Raw genomic sequence first — 19,304 nt, 5'->3', positions numbered from 1 at the left:
GCTTATCGATGACTATTTTAGGTATGAATTTGATCAAAATCGTTGGAGCCGTTTCCGAGAAAATCACGAAAAACCCTGTTTTTGACAACATTTTCGCCATTTTAGCCGCCATCTTGAATTGCATTTGATCGAAATTGTTCGTGTCGGATCCTTATAGTGAAAGGACCTTAAGTTCCAAATTTCAAGTCATTCCGTTAATTGAGAGATGAGATATCGTGTACACAGACGCACATACACTCATACACACACACATACAGACCAATACCCAAAAACCAGTTTTTTGGACTCAGGGGACCTTGAAACCTATAGAAATTTAGAAATTGGGGTACCTTAATTTTTTTCGGAAAGCAATACTTTCTTTACCTATGGTAATAGGGCAAGGAAAGTAAAAAAGGCTTATTTTGGTTCTTGGTTACATTGGTAGTATTATAAGGGGTTATCTTGGAATTAATCACGGTTACAGTTTGATAGGCTGTGCAACTAGGACATTCACTTCCACTTGAAAATAAATTCATCTATGATATAATAAGGAAAAGAATTGGCTTATACATGTACGGTATAGGAAATTCAATACTGGATTGATTAACTTGATATTTTGCATATAGTTTCTCAATTTACTGAGGATGACTATAAGTCTATTTTCAATTCAATTCCAATAACCAATTCTTTACGATTTCAAAACCAATATTCATGTAAATAGTAAATGTAGCTAGTAAATGATAATAATGTTCATGCAGACTGGACCTAATCAACTAGGAGAGCATTTTTTGTTTTGGAGTGGTTATAGGCCTATTTTAAATTCTTCAAGATATCAGTACCGTCAACCAGGGTGGCTTTGAACAGCGGGGTGAGTTTGAACACAAGATCAGGCCTTTCGTTTTCGTTCGATATCAGATAAACTGTTAAACATATAGAGTCGATCTTGGTTGTATAAAATCGATTTTTTCCCATAGAATCGATTTTCACAATCATTATATCAGATAGGTCGACTATTCCACTGCCTTCACGATTTCATGCTTTCAAATAGTTGGTCCTTTTTCAAGTTGCCTTGAAACTTTTATATACAGACAAGATTTCAAGAGAAGCCATGGACATCAATCTGATATATCTGAATAAAGCTTTTCTTCTTCTTTCAGAATATGTAAATAAAATTTTTTTGAGAGTTTTATTTTTTACGCAATGAACGTTTTCTCCAATGTCTGTCGTTTGTGGGGTGAGATTGAACAGCGACCAGCTGTTGCCTTTTATTGTGTTTAACCCGGTTGCACAAAAGCCGGTTAAATTTTAACAGTGATTAATTCAAACAGAATAAAACAGAGAAGGCCTTTTTGATAATACGGCTTTTCTGATTGATTCTCGTGGAATAAATCATGATCAAAATTTTGTGTAAAATCTCGGAAATTCTAACCTATGAATGATGATGTTTGGTGAATTTGAAGACACATTTGAAATAAAATTTCTTTGGAAATTTCTTCCTAAAAACTCGTGGTGTCAGCTCTACAGCTGGCACAACATTCTTTTGGCCTGACATTGAAGATTCATCAATATTGTCCATCAGGCTGATATCCCAACCCCAAAGTGCTCTCAACCCCAAAAAATGACAGGCCTATTTTTAATGTTAAATTTGACAATTGATTAATAATTTGATAATAAATTTGTGTCTCTTGGGCCCTATATATTTTTCAATTTTATAATGATTCATAGTCCAAACAAATTTTTCTATCTAAATAATCATAAATTTTCGTGAATTTTTCAAATTATCCAATTATTTAGGTAGTGACTTGGAAATTTATCTTCATTCATAAGCTACTTGCTTATGGATAACGTTTTAGAGGTGGTAGATTGAACATTTGCTCGTTTTTACAGGTTAATAATCCATATTTTATGATGTGTTCAAACTCACCCCTTTTTTGAAAAAAATAAAATTTTGGTGGCTTTTTTGTTATATGTATCATAAAGTACACTAAATTCGGGTACTTTTTGGAAAAAATCATGAGTATTGATGAAGTATTAAGAAAGTTGTGATCAATACAACAAAAAAAGTGTTCAAAGTCACCCCGGTTGACGGTAGGTCAAGTTTCAGTTTGTCATGTTAGGGTTAGGGTACCTGCTAGTCTCAACTAATCATAGAGGGCAAAGTGAGATTCACTTAAAATTACTGCATCAACATTGGTAGAATGGAAATATTTATCTTATTAATTAGGAATGTCTTTGAATAAATCTTGAACTATGGATGTCATACAAACAAAATATTTATTAGGATTTCCCATGCTTTATTGCCAAAATTACACTTGAACACTATTTTGTTTGACTTGACATTCATTTACTCCTATCAATAGAAAAATAATGACTCACTACAGTTTTGAGAGCTTTTATAATTATAATTCATCATTAAATGAGATTATGAATCAGTGCTGTTTTGAGTGTTATTAATAGAATATATTAAAAGTTTTCCTCAAAAGATTGTGGGGAAATAATATAGTTTCATTAAAAAAATTAATAACAGTTTCACTGTTATTAATAAACAGTCGTCTTGGCTATATTCTGTTTTGTAAATATTACTAATCATCCTGACATAGTAGCTGACAGTACATAAAAATGTAATTTCTTTGGAAGTTTCAAAGCCCGGCTTCAACAAACTAAAACTGTAGGTCCATTCATCTCTCAATATTGGGGCACCGAGCTTCGCTCGTTATTTATTTATAAACTATTGATAAACAGAACAAAATTCTTTAAAATGATTGGGGAAGGACTAACAGGCACAGCCCAAAACTGTTTCTTCCCCGCATTTTGATTTTACACTATAAATAGTCCAGAAAGTAGGTTATGTTCCATACACTTGAATTGAGGTTCAATAATTTTCAGTCCAAACATTTAAACAAAAAAGTTCTAATTCAGATTATTTACAAACCAAATTGAATTACAAAATAACACTCACTAATCACTTAAAATTGTCAAATAATGATCAACTTTGAAAATTATGATATACTCTAGTTAAGAATGATTATCATGTCATGTCAACAAATCAGATTATTTTGATCAAGTCGATTAAAATTTCTAGATAATATTTCTCGATGATTGATTACACAGCTGGAAATAATTCTGTCTCCATCGCACAAAAGCCGGATAAATTTTAACCGTGATTAATTTCAGGAGAGCATTCGGAGAAGGCCTTTTTTAATGAGACGGCTTCTCTGATTCTCGTAAAATTAATCACGATTAAATTTTAACCGGCTTTTGTGCGACCGGCACATTATTTTCCGCCTCATTAACCACGCACAAACAAGCCTAGAGCTCATGTGGGCATCACCCTCAAGAAAAGAACTGGTCAAAAAGTTCTAACATTGTCAAGCCGGGTTAGATTCACAAGTGCGTGCACTGGGATTAATTATATTATCCTAAATCCATAGGAATCAAAATGTTGCAGTGCACTCATTGTAAAGTGTACCTGATTAGACAATAAATTATTGGTAGGCTAATAACTCAGTATCAGTATTTTCGGCTACATACGCACGAAAAATTATAATTAGCTTGGTGTTCTAAGAGCGATTTCACTAGCCTCTTAATCACCAAAATTTGAGATGAAAAAGTATCTGACGGATAATTTATTCTATTCTTGTCTTGTCGCAGAAACGTGACCTTCAATTCGCTGATAAAACTAATGATTGGTAATCAATCTTTGGCTGAGATTTATAGATTCAATGCAATGAAATAATCGTGGAAAAAAATTGTAATCAATGTTTTGATCCAGCATACAAGGCCCCAAATTGTATTTTTTCCGTTAGGGCTACTCTTGAATATAGATAAAAATAGAAATCCTAGTATCCTTTAAAAATTGTTTACTCACAACATGTAGGATGCCATTTATAAGGTCCCAAATATACGGGCGTCTTATAAATCTCTGGCTCAGATTCGATGGAATAAAATAAAAGATTGTAGACCTAATCAATTTTTTGATCCTCCATACAAGGTCACAACTATACGGGCGTCTTAGACTTGATGAATGGATGAATAATGCATTTTATTTCTACCATAAATGTTTTCACTTGTTAGCTGGATGCTTTGTCTTTTATGGGGTAAACTATAGTGGAATAGGCGCTCCATAGAACCTGAAGACGCTTGAAATAAATTCGGTCATAAGACGCCCGTATAGTTATGATGATATCATAGAGAAAATATAGCATAAGAAGATATCCTTTTGTTTAGGTAGTTTATGTTCCAAATCTCAAGCCGATTACTGTCGACTACTGTCTATTATTACTGTGTTGTTGGGGTGAGAGTGTTAGGCTCAACTCATACTTACGCGACTCAGGTCGAGAAGAGACTCGACTCTAATCGAGAGCATGTGTTTTCAAATGGTGACAGTCGCGGAGACTAGAGAATAATTGATGTTGTTGAACTTTTCAATAATTGAAGAGAATTGAAATTTTGACAATTTTAATTTTTGTGTGGATTTTTTGACAATTTCTCAAGTCTCTTCACTTATCCTATTGAAAACATTGATTTGTTGCTCACCTATTACGGCCCTGTGATGTGTGTTGTTCAGTTTTCTGTTGGTGATATTCTTCATCATTTTTCGGTGCACTCTTGGACCCATATTCACATTCGACGCCAGCTTCATGCCTGCAATCCAACAAGCAAACAACTAAAGTCAATAATTGAGTCATCATCACAATAAAATGGAAAAACAAATACATCATCACAAGAAAAACTTCAGAGTTTTGTCAAAGATCAGGATATAAAATACTGATACAAATACAGAGTGGGGCAGAGCCGATTGACGAGTTTATAATAATAATAATTTATTTTCAACAAAGGTATAGCAAAACAATGTAATACAGTTGAAAAACGTCAGATAAATAACAGAATAACAGAAAATATCAGTCATAAAATAAAACTAATAACATTTAACAATTCACGAAATTTCCAAAATTATGATAATTTTTCTCACTCCAACAAGAATTCGTCAACATCATAGAAAGCCTTCTTACTAAGAAAAGAATATAGTTGTGTTTTTCCTCAACATTACTTCTCAAATCAGCCGGAAGTTTCGCAAAAACTTTTGTCCTCAATAAGTAAGTAGTGTTTTCTCAAATACTCTCAGCCTATGTCTCTCAACTGAAATTTTATTCTTTCCCCTAGTGTTATAACCATGAATATCTGAATTAACTTGGAATGAATTGAGTTTGGAAGGGTTAGAAGTAATGAACCGTTCAACTTGGAAAACATTCTATAATGGGTTCAATTCAGTTTAAAATGTAGTTTTTATTGTTAATTTTTGAAAATTATATCAGTTAAATGGCAGCCATCAGCAGCAATACACTGATACAGCGTATTTTTGAAGTTTTAAAACAAATTTTGGCACACTGCGATTGGTAAGGCCTGGATCTCTGATTTGCTCCTTTAGTTCTTCCAAGATGTGTAGGCGTTGTTTAAAAACTTCATTTTTCAGGTAACCCCATAGAAAAATATCGCATATGCTTAAAACGGGTGAGCGTCATTTGGGCTTCACCCTAATCTATATCCTGCTGCTTAATGTTAGCTTTACTAGAGGTTGATAATGAATGGTGTAACAACCGGAACTAGTATCTCAAATTGATTCAATGAATTAGTGGTTTCAACAATAGCAAGTTGTTAAAATTTAATATGAATATTTATAGTGAATTTTACCTCCGCAACAATACAGAAAGTTAAAATTGAAAAATTATCAAACTGTATGAACTGAGAACACCAATTTTCAAATTTCTAATCTACCCGAGTCAATACACACAACGACGTCAAAATGATTGATAAATTTCGATCAACACAAGGAAAAATTTGTAGATTTTCAATCGTATCTTACATTCTAAACAAATACACTACTATTCGTTTCAATAACTGAATAGAATTGAATAAATATGAACGAAATTCCAGACTGGATCCAATATGTAATGTAAATCATTGATCTCTCTATCGTTACAAAAATACTAGATAAAAAATTTCGAGATTTTCTTTATTTGTTAAACTACAGTTTCATTGTTTACCATGATTTTTGTATTTTATTCAAATATATTATTTTTTGGTACTCGTTCAGTTACTCTAATATATAGAGAGTTTTGTATATCAATTTTCTCCAATTTATCATGAGTTTTCAGCATATTAATAAACCCAACTTATTCACTTGTTATAGATTCCCCTTAGATATTGAATGGTATAGGTCGTTCATGTTTCAAATTCAAGCCGATTCTGTGTTAATTCAAGCCGATTACTGTCGACTACTGTCTATTATTGAGGTTGATGTGCAGATGCTAAAAATAAACTTTCTACTGATGAATTTTTCAAAGTTTTTCGATTTGTATATCATCAAGCTATCAAAATGAACAAGTTTTCTCAGGAAAACATGTCTTTTCGATATTACTTTTTGAGATATGAGAGCCTAAAGTTGAAATTTCTGGGACAGAACATTTCAAATTCGGTAAGAGATAAATCCATGAAATTTAGAGGATGAATTCTTCATGGTATTGTTGATTGAATAAAACAAAAATCTTTTGAAAATATAATTTTTTGAGAAAGTTATTCAATTTATCATAAATAACTGTTATTTTTGGTCATTTTTAGTAGATTGAATAACTTTTTCAAAAATTGATATTTTCAGATAATTTTGGTTTTATACAATCAACAATACAATACCATGAAGGATTCAACCTTTAAATCTCATGGAATTATCTCTTACCACATTTGAAATGTTCTGTCCCAAAAATTTCAACTTTAGGCTCTCATATCTCAAAAAGTAATGATTGATAAAAAATGTTTTCCTGAGAAAACTTTTTCAATATACACATCGAAAAGCTTTGAAAAATATCACCAGTAGAAAGTTTATTTTTAGCCTTTGCACAGCCTGTTTTGGCCCTCTCACCCGGCAGAATAGCACAATATGAGAGACTACCAGCGACACATAACTTCACGAAAAACAACTACTGGGACTATCGGCTTGAGTTAACAGTGAAATTTAGAACATAAACGCCCTGTACCATGGCATATCTTCTAGTAATATCTTTCTTCTATGGTTATACTGATTTAAGATGGACAGTATGCTCAAATCAGAGAACAGCTGTTTGCAGTGTTCAATCCTTCTTGTCGATGACAATATCCTCATAACCTTCTTCTCTTTATGCCACAGTCAAGTTCTTGTTTAACGGAACTAATAGATAATTTAAGGATGGAGCTGTACTTCAGTTAATTTATTCGACTAGAATTTTAAAATGAAGATGATCTTGGTAAACGCTCGAATTCTTTCTCTTAAATTTGATTCAAAGCCATCAAAATAACACAAGTAAAACAAAAAAGAGCTGTCAATTGATGTACATTCTCTGTAGACGCCTGTTTTTCCTCTCAATGAAAACATAAAAACAACACACCTACCAAAGTAAAACAAAAAAGAGCTGTAATTTTATGTGCGGTAGTAAACACTGAGCTAGCATAGGTAGTTGAGAAGAAAAGCCGACACTTTTATTGCGAAAACGACCTTGAAGATGAAAAACGCCATCAAAACGAACATATAATCAATTCCCCACAGAACTGACCTTCCTCTACTGCGATTGGCTGAAGCACTCGGAACCAATTGCTCGTTAAAAATCAACCAGAAAACGATTTAAACGAATTCTAACCACTGATAAAAACAATATATCGTTACGTCACCGCTTACACCAAGATTGTATACAACAGAAGGTAATTACAGAGAAAACTTCTATACTTCTATAAGATTCTTTTACTTGATTATTGATGCGGATGTCGATTAAGACAGAAATAATTAAAGAAGAATAATTAGAGGAATGATAATTTTATCTATCCCACTCCGTCTCCATCCATCAAATCAAATCATTTATTGTCAAAAACACAAAGTGTCACAGCAACGTCAATACAATTTACAGCAGTAACATAGAACAATATTCAGATCATGCGTATAAAACATAAAATCAGTCATTAAAATTAATATCATATTTGTAATTAACTATAATTAATATAATATGCTCTACAGTTACTAAGATTGAACCTTCATTAACAATTTGCGTGCTACGCAAGAATCTGTTGAAACTTTAAATCCCAAATTGATTGAATTTTGAAAAACATGGTGTGGTGCACTCACACAACTTTCCTTGCCGTTATGAAAATTGATCACCTGACGCTAGTGTTCCCGCGCATCTCAAGTCTACTATTCAAAGATTTGAGCCAGCTGGTGACAGGGCAATAACGCTGGAGACACACATGAGGTCTGCTATCTCTTCATAGTGAATGATTTAATAGAATCAACAATAATTTGCAATTGAATAATCACATTTTCTCGAATTTGAAGCTTATTTTCAATTTTAGGTGAAAATGTTACTGAACATTAATTGTAGAGATTTTCATGCTCAATCTACTCCATTTGATTTTTTTCGTTTCAATTGTATCTGAAGCCTGATAATTGGGAATCTATCTGCATTGATGGGGCGAAGCTCCTGAAATTTTTACAGATATGGGACTTGTGGCAGTTGATAGAGCTTATTGATGACTATTTTAGGTATGAATTTGATCAAAATCGTTGGAGCCGTTTCCGAGAAAATCACGAAAAACCCTGTTTTTGACAACATTCTCGCCATTTTAGCCGCCATTTTGAATTGCATTTGATCGAAATTGTTCGTGTCGGATCCTTATAGTGAAAGGACCTTAAGTTCCAAATTTCAAGTCATTCCGTTAATTGGGAGATGATATATCGTGTACACAGACGCACATACACTCATACACACACACACACACACACACACACACACACACACACACACACACACACACACACACACACACACACACACACACACACACACACACACACACACACACACATACAGACCAATACCCAAAAACCAGTTTTTTGGACTCAGGGGACCTTGAAACGTATAGAAATTTAGAAATTGGGGTACCTTAATTTTTTTCGGAAAGCAATACTTTCCTTACCTATGGTAATAGGGCAAGGAAAGTAAAAACTGGAGACTTGACGTACTGGAATCTTGAAGAACTGAAAATAGACCTCTAACCATCCTCGGTAAATTAAGAATTCATATGCAAAATTTCAAGTTAATCAGATCAACAGTTCAGAAAACGGATGCATTGAAATTCAAATGAAATTTTACATATAAGTTTCGACATTTCAGATATATTGATTGGTGCCACCGTATTTAGATATAGACCGTATATTGTTTCTATTATACAGATTTCTAACTTCATCCAACTTCGATTTCTGTCTAATGTCTAAAATCTGAGTCTAATATCCATAATCTATACTTTAATAAAGGAGAGAACTGGCTTATTCACGTACGGGATAAGAAATTCAGGAATGACGCATCATCACGTCTGATCTAGTGGACTGATTAACTTGAAATTTTGCATATAGATTCTTAATTCACCGAGGATAGTCATAGGTATATTTAAAATTCTTCAAGATCTCAGTTTGTCAAGTTTTCAATTAGACCCCTGGGGAGAACGGGTCACCCGCTGGTGTCTAATATAATATATTGATTTAGAACAGTCTTGAATTTTCTATTCTTGCCAAATAATCAGAAATTCTCAAAAACAAGCCAGAAATGTCCAAGGAGCCACAAAGCAAAGATTTACACAAGTCATTAGTGTGGAGGTGATAAACAAAAGTACAGTACATCGTTTGCTGTCTCACTCTTTCCCACTTGGTTTTACCTGGCAATAATTGCTCTTTCTCTATCTCTCTCTCGCACATATCAATACTTTTCTAGCACGCAACAATCACGTGATTAGATTCTTGTTTACGATGAATAGACAGAGAGAGAAAAGAAAGGAAAAAGAGAGAAAAGTTGGGAGAAATGTCGTTGTGTTTTAAATACGTCATTAGTGAGAAGTGGTAGGCGGCAAAGAATCAACAACAAAAATGGAATAGAAAGCGTCCTAGAAAGAAAATTGGTCTCGAAAAACATAATCCGAATACAAGAAAATAATAAACTATTCATAGTTCATAGAGCAATATCGAGGACCGAGCTTCGCTCTGGAGTACAAAAGCATAATTAATTTATTACGAAAGAAGAAATTATAATAACATTCATACACAAATGTTCTATCTAATCACAGTAATTGAGATTAATTCCCAGGAATGCAAAAATTTCCCTTACAAAGGCCCAGTTGCACAAAAGCCGGTTAAATTTTAATACTGATTAACTTCACGTGAACCAAATCAGAGAAGACCATTTCAAAAAGATGAATCTACTGGAATTAATCAGGATTGAAAATAATCCGGATTTTTTGCAACCGGCACTAAGTACCTGATTGAATGATTACAAAAGTTCAACAGCTGAGTCATAATTTTGACACAGTCCCACACACATGAACTCGCTCACTCACTTTCCATCACCAACAGACGACGGATATAATTATTATCAGATGTTTTTCCAATGATGGATAATAATTATCCTTTTAATGTCCTTCAGCGAGTTTTCTCAGGGATGAGACCTAGTGCAATCGAATCTTTATAATATTATAAACCTACTATGTTCTGAATTTCGTGAGAATCGTTAGAGCCGTTTTCGAGATCCGGTGAAATACAAACATATAAACATCTAAACATCCAAACATCTAAACATCTGAACATCCAAACATCTAAACATATAAACAGAAGTTGCTCGTTTAATAGTATAGGATAGGCATACAATTCCGAGCTCGGGATTTAGCCAAGTTCTAGACTTTAAACAGCTGGAGTCAGAAAATTGGCTTCCCGAAACGGGGCGTAGTCGCAGTACACGTTTAAATTAAGTTCGAATAGTTTAAAGATTCAGCTAATTTGAATTATTCAGGAATGATTTACTTGAACAAGGAAAAACGTTTCCAATTATAAAAATGAGAAAATAAATAATATTATTTTGTTGCGACTACGCCCCGTTTCGGGAAGCCAATTTTCTGACTCCAGCTGTTTGAAGTCTAGAACTTACCTAAATTCCGACCTCGGACACCGGCCCTGAATCCAAATCCGAAACCATCCTCCTATCTTGATTTTCAAAAAAGATGGATTTTGAAAAAAGTGATGATGCGGGAGACGTGGAATCATCATGTGAAAGACACCACTCTTTTCCTTTGAGAAGATACAAAAGAGCATCTGTTGCTTATGGAAAGATACATTAAAGCTCCAGGTGTATCTTTTCGGATGCAACACTTTGCTTTCGAGAAGATACAAAGAGCATCTTTTGCTTATGGAAAGATGTATTTTCAAAAATGTTTGATGTTTGCAGGAGCTCCGTAATATTCTTGAGAAAAATGGCGGATAGTTACTGAAAAACCATGTTTATCACGATTTTCTCAAAAATGACTTGACCGATTTATTTCAAATTCATACCCCCTATACTTATTTATCAGCTCTATCAACTGGCATGAGTCTTTTTCCTGGGAAACTAATGGGGTCCACCCCATCCTTGAGAAATGAACTTTGTAACCTCCTTCTCGTGCATAAGGTAGGTAGGTAGAGCAGTTTATGAAAAGAACTCATAGTCGAGATATTTCATCTGTAGAACAGCTGTTTTGACGATTTTCAAAAAATCATCGAATTTCACAATTTACACAAAGGAAAAAGTACTCTGAAAACAATTATATATACACATATACAGTAGTCTGATCGTAGTTTCAAATAGACTATGTTGCCGCCAATCGTCATTATGTTATTCCCCTAAATTATTCTCGTTCAAGAAAGAGGCTTACAGTTCAATGAGCAAGGAAAGTTGTGTGAGTGTACCACACCAGATTTTTTTCAATTGGAGAGCGCATACCTAAACCATGGACGGACGGGCACGCATTGGACAGACCGGAAGATTAGATTCGATGCATTGTTTTCAATTGGAGTGCGCATACCTATCCGCATGGTATAGGTATGCGCACTACAATTGAAAACAATGCATCAAATCTAATCGTCCGATGCGTGCCGTCCGTCCGATGACGATCTGTGTGCACCTACTTTAACAAGTCCTTCAAATTTTCAATTACTCAAAATTCCAATTTATTTATTCAAATAAAACGCTTACAGAGATATTTTTCAATATTAGATACTGCACTGGCAAGTGATAAATCTCCAAATCGTTGACAAACATGTGAATAGAACTCGCTTTTGCAGATAACCAGTTTCTAATCACAAATTTCTTTCGCCCATTCAAGACTTGTTTGCATATTCACTTGAAAATGTCATATTGGTTGAATAAGAAGCATTATAATTATGCTAACAGTTTCAAGTAAAGATTAGTAGTTCGTGACTATTAATAGTTTAATCTTATTAAATGGTTTGATTGAGCGATCTGAGATGGAGTTGACTTAACTTGGCACACTTTCAAATTTTTCAGTCTGCATGCATTGAAGGTTTATTGACATACACCACAAAATTTAGGCTCTGCTAGTTGAATAATGTACAGAGCAGTATCGTGGCGTCCTTTCTTGATCAACTCATATTCTGTATAACTTAATTCTTTCTATAGTGAGGTCCACGTTATAATGGCAGTGGCGAAAGATAGGAGAACAACGTTGCCGATCCTCACTGTCTTGTCAATGCCTTCTATAGACGGTACCTGATACAGGTTTATTGCTGTAATATTAACTGTTCATTCTCGTTTAAAATAATCATTTACATTTTATTAAGCAAGAAATTATTATTATTCAATAATATTTTATAATGAGTTTTCATAATTAAGATGGAATATTTTGTTAATTAATTATTAATTCTACATTGTTAAAAGACGATCTGACAACAGAGCAAAGCGAGAAAGAGATAGCGCTATCCGCTTAGTTGAATGATAGACAAGGATAGCAATACCATTGCTAATCATTATAACGTGGACCTCACTATAGTAAGCACTTTACTCTTTTCCTTTCTTCTTCATCATCTATTTTTCCCCTCTTATTATTCTTATCTTCCATTCAAATTTTTCTTTTCTTCCGTTTTTAATATTTTATTTTATATTTCTTCTTCTTCTACTTCTTCTTCCTTTTCTTCTTCTTCTTGTCTTTCGTGTATCTTTTTTGTGGTAACACTTATGGTTTCCCCCATGATTCTCCAGTTCTTGGGCTTCCCAATCCTTTCTGGGAATTGGTTCTTCCCATTTCAGGGAATCTGGTTCTTCCCATTTCAAGATGTGTGTTTAATATTCCTCCTTCTCATACTCCTCCTCCTCCACCTCATCCTTTTTCTTTTTTTACTCAATCAATCAAGATTTGGTTATACATATGAATATATAATTACAGTGAAAAGGGACGTTGATCACTTGAAATTCATGGCAGAATATCATAAGATCATGAAGACTATTTTAGTTTGAGTGGTGTTCATGGTTAGGGCTGATTGTTCTTGAATAGTTCATGAATAATGTTTGAAGAGAAAGATGAAGTGACGCACTGGATTGGAATTTCTAATTATCAATAAATCAATGGTTTTTTGACAATTTCTTAGTCTTTTTCATTCAAAATTGATTAATTTAAACAAGAATGAACAGTTCAGTATATTTCGCACCTAGAGCAGAAAATGAGATTTTTCCAGCTCGAAATCGGTTTTCAAGTCCGAGGCCGTAGGCCGAGGACTAGAAAAGATTGAGAGCCGGAATAGTATATTTCGCACCTAGGGCCGAAAATGAGATATTTCCGGCTCGAAATCGGTTTTTAAGTCCGAGGCCGTAGGCCGAGGACTAGAAAAGATTGAGAGCCGGAAATACATTTTTGCCCATGGTGCGAACGCTATTTTTCGCCACACCAAAAAAAACTTCCCAATATAAGAAATTAAAAAATAAATAAAATTCAAACATGCTATTTTGATAGTTTGAATCTTGGTTATGACAACTTTCACTGTCAATTAATTTCAATATTACTAATTAATAATTTACAATAGTGACAATATTTTTATACTATTAATATTTCGAATAATTGTTTGAATTTTTATAGCTCGCGCTTTGCACCTGGTGCAATATCTCATGGATAGATGGATGAATAGAATTTTCATTACTATTTTGAAATAATGTGATTAAAAAATTAATATAATTGCATATTTCACAGTTTTGTCTCAAAATATATCTGAAAAATTGATTGAAATTTAAATTACGGTAACTAATATAAAAAATAGCTAATAAAAGTCGAAATTCATCGACAAAAAAAAATGTCACTGACCGGGGTTCGAACCTAGATCATGTTTGTAATTCTCTGAGCTTTGATGTATTACGCCTTTACGCTCTCGGCCATAGCATATTTTTGATTGAAGAGGCCTGTAAGTCAGGTAACGTATGTAGGCTACTATAATATAGTGTAGGCCTATAGCGGCCTATGCCGGCATTTTCACAACAAAATATTGCTCTGAAAATAGTTAAATCATAGAGAAAACATTCGAAGATTCAATCTTGAGTGGGCCTAATGTTTTCTCTATATGGTTTGATATTGAAGAAAAATTATCTAAAAGTTTTAATAATGAATTACGGAAAAATTACTAGGAATTTTTCAGTCAAGGCTGAGTTTCACCAGTAGGCTTACCTTAAACTTTAGATCTCTGCTGTATTTTCCTATTATTATTGTTGATTGTATTGCATTAAAAAGTGGAATTCGATAATAAAAAAGAAACAATTATTACTCTACCTCACTTTTAAATATTGATACAATTATTGTACTTTGATTTCAAATTCGATTCTTCACTTTTAAAGACTTGCGATACTTACCTTTCTGACAATGGACAATGCAGCCAACATTATATTGTTGAGGCTATGGAGATATCATCGTATTCTATTGTTTGATATCAAAAACACAATAATAAATATTAAATTATGAAACAGTAATTCATAAAATATATTATAGACATGATACCGCGATTCACGATACATAATTATATAGATTATTACAGTCGTTATGAGATTATCTCTATGATTTTTGTGAGATCGGACACGATCAGCTGTTATTCAAGGTCATTTTACAGCCCTAGGGCCGTAAAGTTTTACCGGCCTGGTCGGAAAACAATCACTTTTGGCCTCCATATGACGCACGTAAACCAGTTCATTACATCCAAGTGTGGCAAAAAAACATTTTTGCCCCTGGTGCGAACGATATTTTTCACCACACTACAGGTATTGCTGACAAAATAAATAAAGAATGCAAAATAAAGAATACTTGTTATCGTACCTATCTCTTGATTTTAGTGGTAGAAAATTTGCAGTCAGGATTTCAGATCCTTTTAAAATTTCACTTGGAATATCACGGGCGTCGTCATCTTCAAGCATTTTTGAAAATTCGGAATGCGCTAATCAACAATAAATAATTGAATAAAAATGGTTGCAAAGCGAATGCTGAATTAGTTTGATTCGAAATTCGAACTGAAATCATGGGGACTTCAGATGAAGAAAGTGGACTCTCGCCCGATCTAGCAGATGACTTTACGGACTTCCAAGCGGCTGGAAAGAGTACACTTTCCGGCCTAGACCGGAAAAGAAACCTGTTTCTTACGTCAGATGAGAGTCGTCTGCAAACAAGGTCTTTCAGATCTACGTATGGAAAACAGCTGCTTTCTGTGCAGTGTGGCGAAAAATATGTTTTGAAGCATCTAAATATAGAAATCTATGTTCTGAAAATAATTAAGGACTAAAAATTTTGTGAAGTGAACAACTACAAGACTTGACCTATTTCGGACTATGTGTAACCTTATCTAAATTTGGGAGAGGAATAGCACAAGGTTACCTTATTTTTCCCTCCCTATCATTTTGATGATGTACTTATTGTATCAATCAGATATACCGGTATCAGAAGGCAGTGGCAAGGCAGAGAATCGGCAACGCTGTTATCCTATATCTTTCTCCACTTTCATTAAAACTCACTATACATTCAAATTAGTCGTTAAATCACAATGAGACTTGTGGCTTCTGCCTTGTTACATAAGGTCAAGGTTATTGAGCCAATCAAAACACTGCATTTCTTGTATATTTTCACTGGAGTGAGACTCTATCAGCATTTCTAATACAAATAGGATCAAAGCTACCCATTCACATAATGCTTTCAGTGTGAAGTGAGTCTCAACTAGGCCTACCTCTAATAACAGAGGCATTACATCTGAATACTTGTTGACCTTGTATTTTCACTCCTCACAATCTGATCATAATAAACCAAAAGTACTCCGATGTTTCAGTAATTTAATCTCGAAAAAGAACTTGTTTCTTAGTGCCGAAGCCGGTAGTGGGCCACATTTATTAGATACTTTAATCCTCTAATATTCTAATCAGTGTCTCCTATAAAATAGTTCTCTCGACTTCTGTCGAATTCATTGAGATTCTAGATTTGGTTTCTGACAAAGGATGACTTTATTTCACAATTTCATGAAATATACTTGTTATATTTTATTTTTATAATATCATTGTTGAATATTACTATAGTGAGGTCCACGTTATAATGGCAGTGGAGAAAGATGGGAGAACAACGTTGCCGATCCACACTGTCTTGTCAATGCCTTCTAAAGACGGTAGCTGATACAGGTTTATTGCTGTAATATTAACTGTTCATTCTCGTTTAGAATAATCAATTATATTTTATTAAGCAAGAAATTATACTTTTCAATAATTTCATAATTAAGATGGAATATTTTGTTAATTAATTATTGATCGAGCGAAGTGAGGTCTAAGATACATTCAAGTCGATGGTTTGGCATTTCTCTTAATGTTTAAATGTTTGAATGATGACATTTTTATATGTTGCGCATTTACGGCGAAACACAGTAATAGATTTTCATTAAATTTGACAGGTATGCTCCTTTTTTAGTTGCGTGTCGACGTATATACAAGGTTTCCGGAAATTTTGCATTTCAAGGATAATATAAAAGAAAAAAGGAGCCTCCTTCATACGCCAATATTAGAGTAAAAATCAGACTATAGAATTATTCATCATAAATCAGCTGACAAGTGATTACACAGATGTGTGGAGAAGCCAGTCTATTGCTGTATTTCCATAAGGTCTATAGTTTCAATCAGGTACTTGTGGATAAGAATACTGCGTGAGGTCAACTGTTCACAGAACTACTAGTTAATTCTACATTGTTAAAAGACGATCTGGCAACAGAGCAAAGCGATAGAGAGACAGCGCTAGCCGCTTTGTTGAATGATAGACAAGGATAGCAGTACAATTGCTAATCAAACACTGCCATTATAATTTGGACCCCACTATAGCTTGTTTAATCCTCTAATATTCTAATCAGTGTCCCCTATAGAATAGATCTCTATAGAAATAGTCCTCTGGACTTATATTTATTGAAATTCTAAATTCGGTAATTCTGACAAAAGATGACTGTATTTCACAATTTCATAAAATATTCTTGTTATATTTTACAAGAATTTTTGATATTGTTATAATATATTACTAGCAGGTAACACGTGCTCCTTAAGGGTCTAATTGAAAACTTGACCTACTGAAATCTTGAAGAATTGAGAATAGGCCTTAACCATCCTCGGTGGATTGAGAATCGATAAGCAACATTTCAAGTTGATCAGTTGAGTAGTTGAGACGTGATGATGCATCGTCATTCGTGAATTTCCTATCCCCTACGTGTATAAGCCAATTATTTATTACATTATATTATAGATTATGACCTTGTTATTATGTTTTTTAACAATTTTATATGATATTCTTGTCAAATTTCTAACAAAGGAAGACACAAACAAAATTTCACTGTATGTGCATCATAATAATTGTGTCCAGACAAATACATGACATTGATGAGTTTATAAATGAATTTTAATTAAGAACTTAGTTGAAGTTCTGACACTGTGTTACTAGTAAATATTTGAAAAAAAACACTTACTTTTTCAAATATTTACTAGTAACACAGTGTCAGAACTTCAACAAAGTTATTATATAGTGTTTCGTCATGGAAAGCAACTTCAATTTAATTAAGAATTCATTCTCTCAACTCTTCTCTAAATTATTAAAAAGATTTTCTGTGACCAATTTTCGGATTCAGCCGGACAAATGATGGTGATATTAGGCTATCTTTTTTCTCAAATTTGTTCAAAGTAGTATAGTATATGTTTACAAATTATTCAATACTATTAATAATTCAACCTCTGTTGAATCAGTTTCAAATGCCCAACATAAGACGATTCGAGATCTTATATTTATGTCTATTTCCTACAATCTAATAACATACGTTTGTTTCAACAGTTTGGCCCGGTTGCACAACAGCCGGTTAAATTTTAACCGTGATTAATTTCACGAGAACCAATCAGAGAAGGCGTTTTTGAAAAGACAGCTTCTCTAATTGGTCTTCGTGGAATTAATCACGGTTAAAATTTAACCGGCTGTTGTGCAACCGGCACTTTATGTTGTAAAACAATGAAGGATTATTGATGCCACTCTGTTCTACCAAAACATAATTATTTTTATTAGTTTTTCAATATTACTCGATAATGGCATCATGTCGTAAGTAAACAATTTGAAAAAAGAATACCTAGATTTCAATTTTTCATTTCTATTCAAGAGTAGACCTAACGAAAAAATACAAAAGATAATCTCCAATGTATGTGCTAGATACTAAGCTGCATAATCTTAAAATCCGTGTAATATGCCAGGCTAGTTACGTGTTCAGTTTTTAAAGAGTGCGATACAACAATTTAAAATGTATCAAATTATATTTTACATAAATGTATTTATGTAAAATCTATTCGTGAGGGATGCAACATGCTGCAGAGATACATATCGTAGATTGATGATGTAAACTAACATAACTATACAACTGGTTATACAGTTACTGTAATGTAAACTATATTCGACATGTCGATTTTTGGTGGGTTTCAACTGTTCTGTTTTCTGTTATGATTGGTTAAAGTGCGTGCCTTTTAACGTGACTTGATCACGTGTATAAACATCCCCCAGCTTTCAATTCGTGGAAGTTGACAAAGTGGCCAATCAGAGAAAAGGCAAGTTATTTGGTTCCCAATCGTTACATGAATGGCAGTACTTTGAATTTTGTTGGGTCACGAGTTGCCGCGTATATTGTGCGTATTTCCTTGTTTAGGGCGCAGTTAGATAAACAGGTAATGTTTGTCAGTCTTCAGTTTATTTCTTGGGAGGAATTCAATTCGTACCAAGTAATGAGCAACTTAACTTTGTACATACTATTCTCATAGTTGTTGTTCTTCTTCTTCGATGGCCCTACAGCCCAAATCGAGCCCTGGCCTCCTCAATCCTGCCTATCCAATCATCTCGATCCCTTGCTTCCGACCTCCAATTCTCACATGAAGTATATCTCTTGCATCTTTTGAGACTCCATCCGAAACGGTTCTCCAAAA

At 33.7% G+C, this 19,304-nt stretch overlaps 1 protein-coding gene across 1 annotated transcript in view; it reads right to left on the bottom strand.

Annotated features, from left to right (window-relative positions):
• LOC111045693 (nuclear factor of activated T-cells 5) overlaps positions 1 to 19,304 on the bottom strand; it is a 93,862-nt gene that overhangs the window by 38,609 nt on the left and 35,949 nt on the right. The window contains exon 2 of the mRNA XM_039424702.1: positions 4,516 to 4,623. Coding sequence (XP_039280636.1) covers positions 4,516 to 4,623 — 108 coding nt within the window. The remainder of the gene's footprint in view (positions 1 to 4,515; positions 4,624 to 19,304) is intronic.

This window comes from Nilaparvata lugens, chromosome 3, assembly GCF_014356525.2.
Source record: "Nilaparvata lugens isolate BPH chromosome 3, ASM1435652v1, whole genome shotgun sequence".
Taxonomy (NCBI): Eukaryota; Metazoa; Arthropoda; class Insecta; order Hemiptera; family Delphacidae; genus Nilaparvata; species Nilaparvata lugens.
Note: the sequence above shows the minus strand (reverse complement) of the source record. Positions and strands in the feature narration are given on the sequence as shown.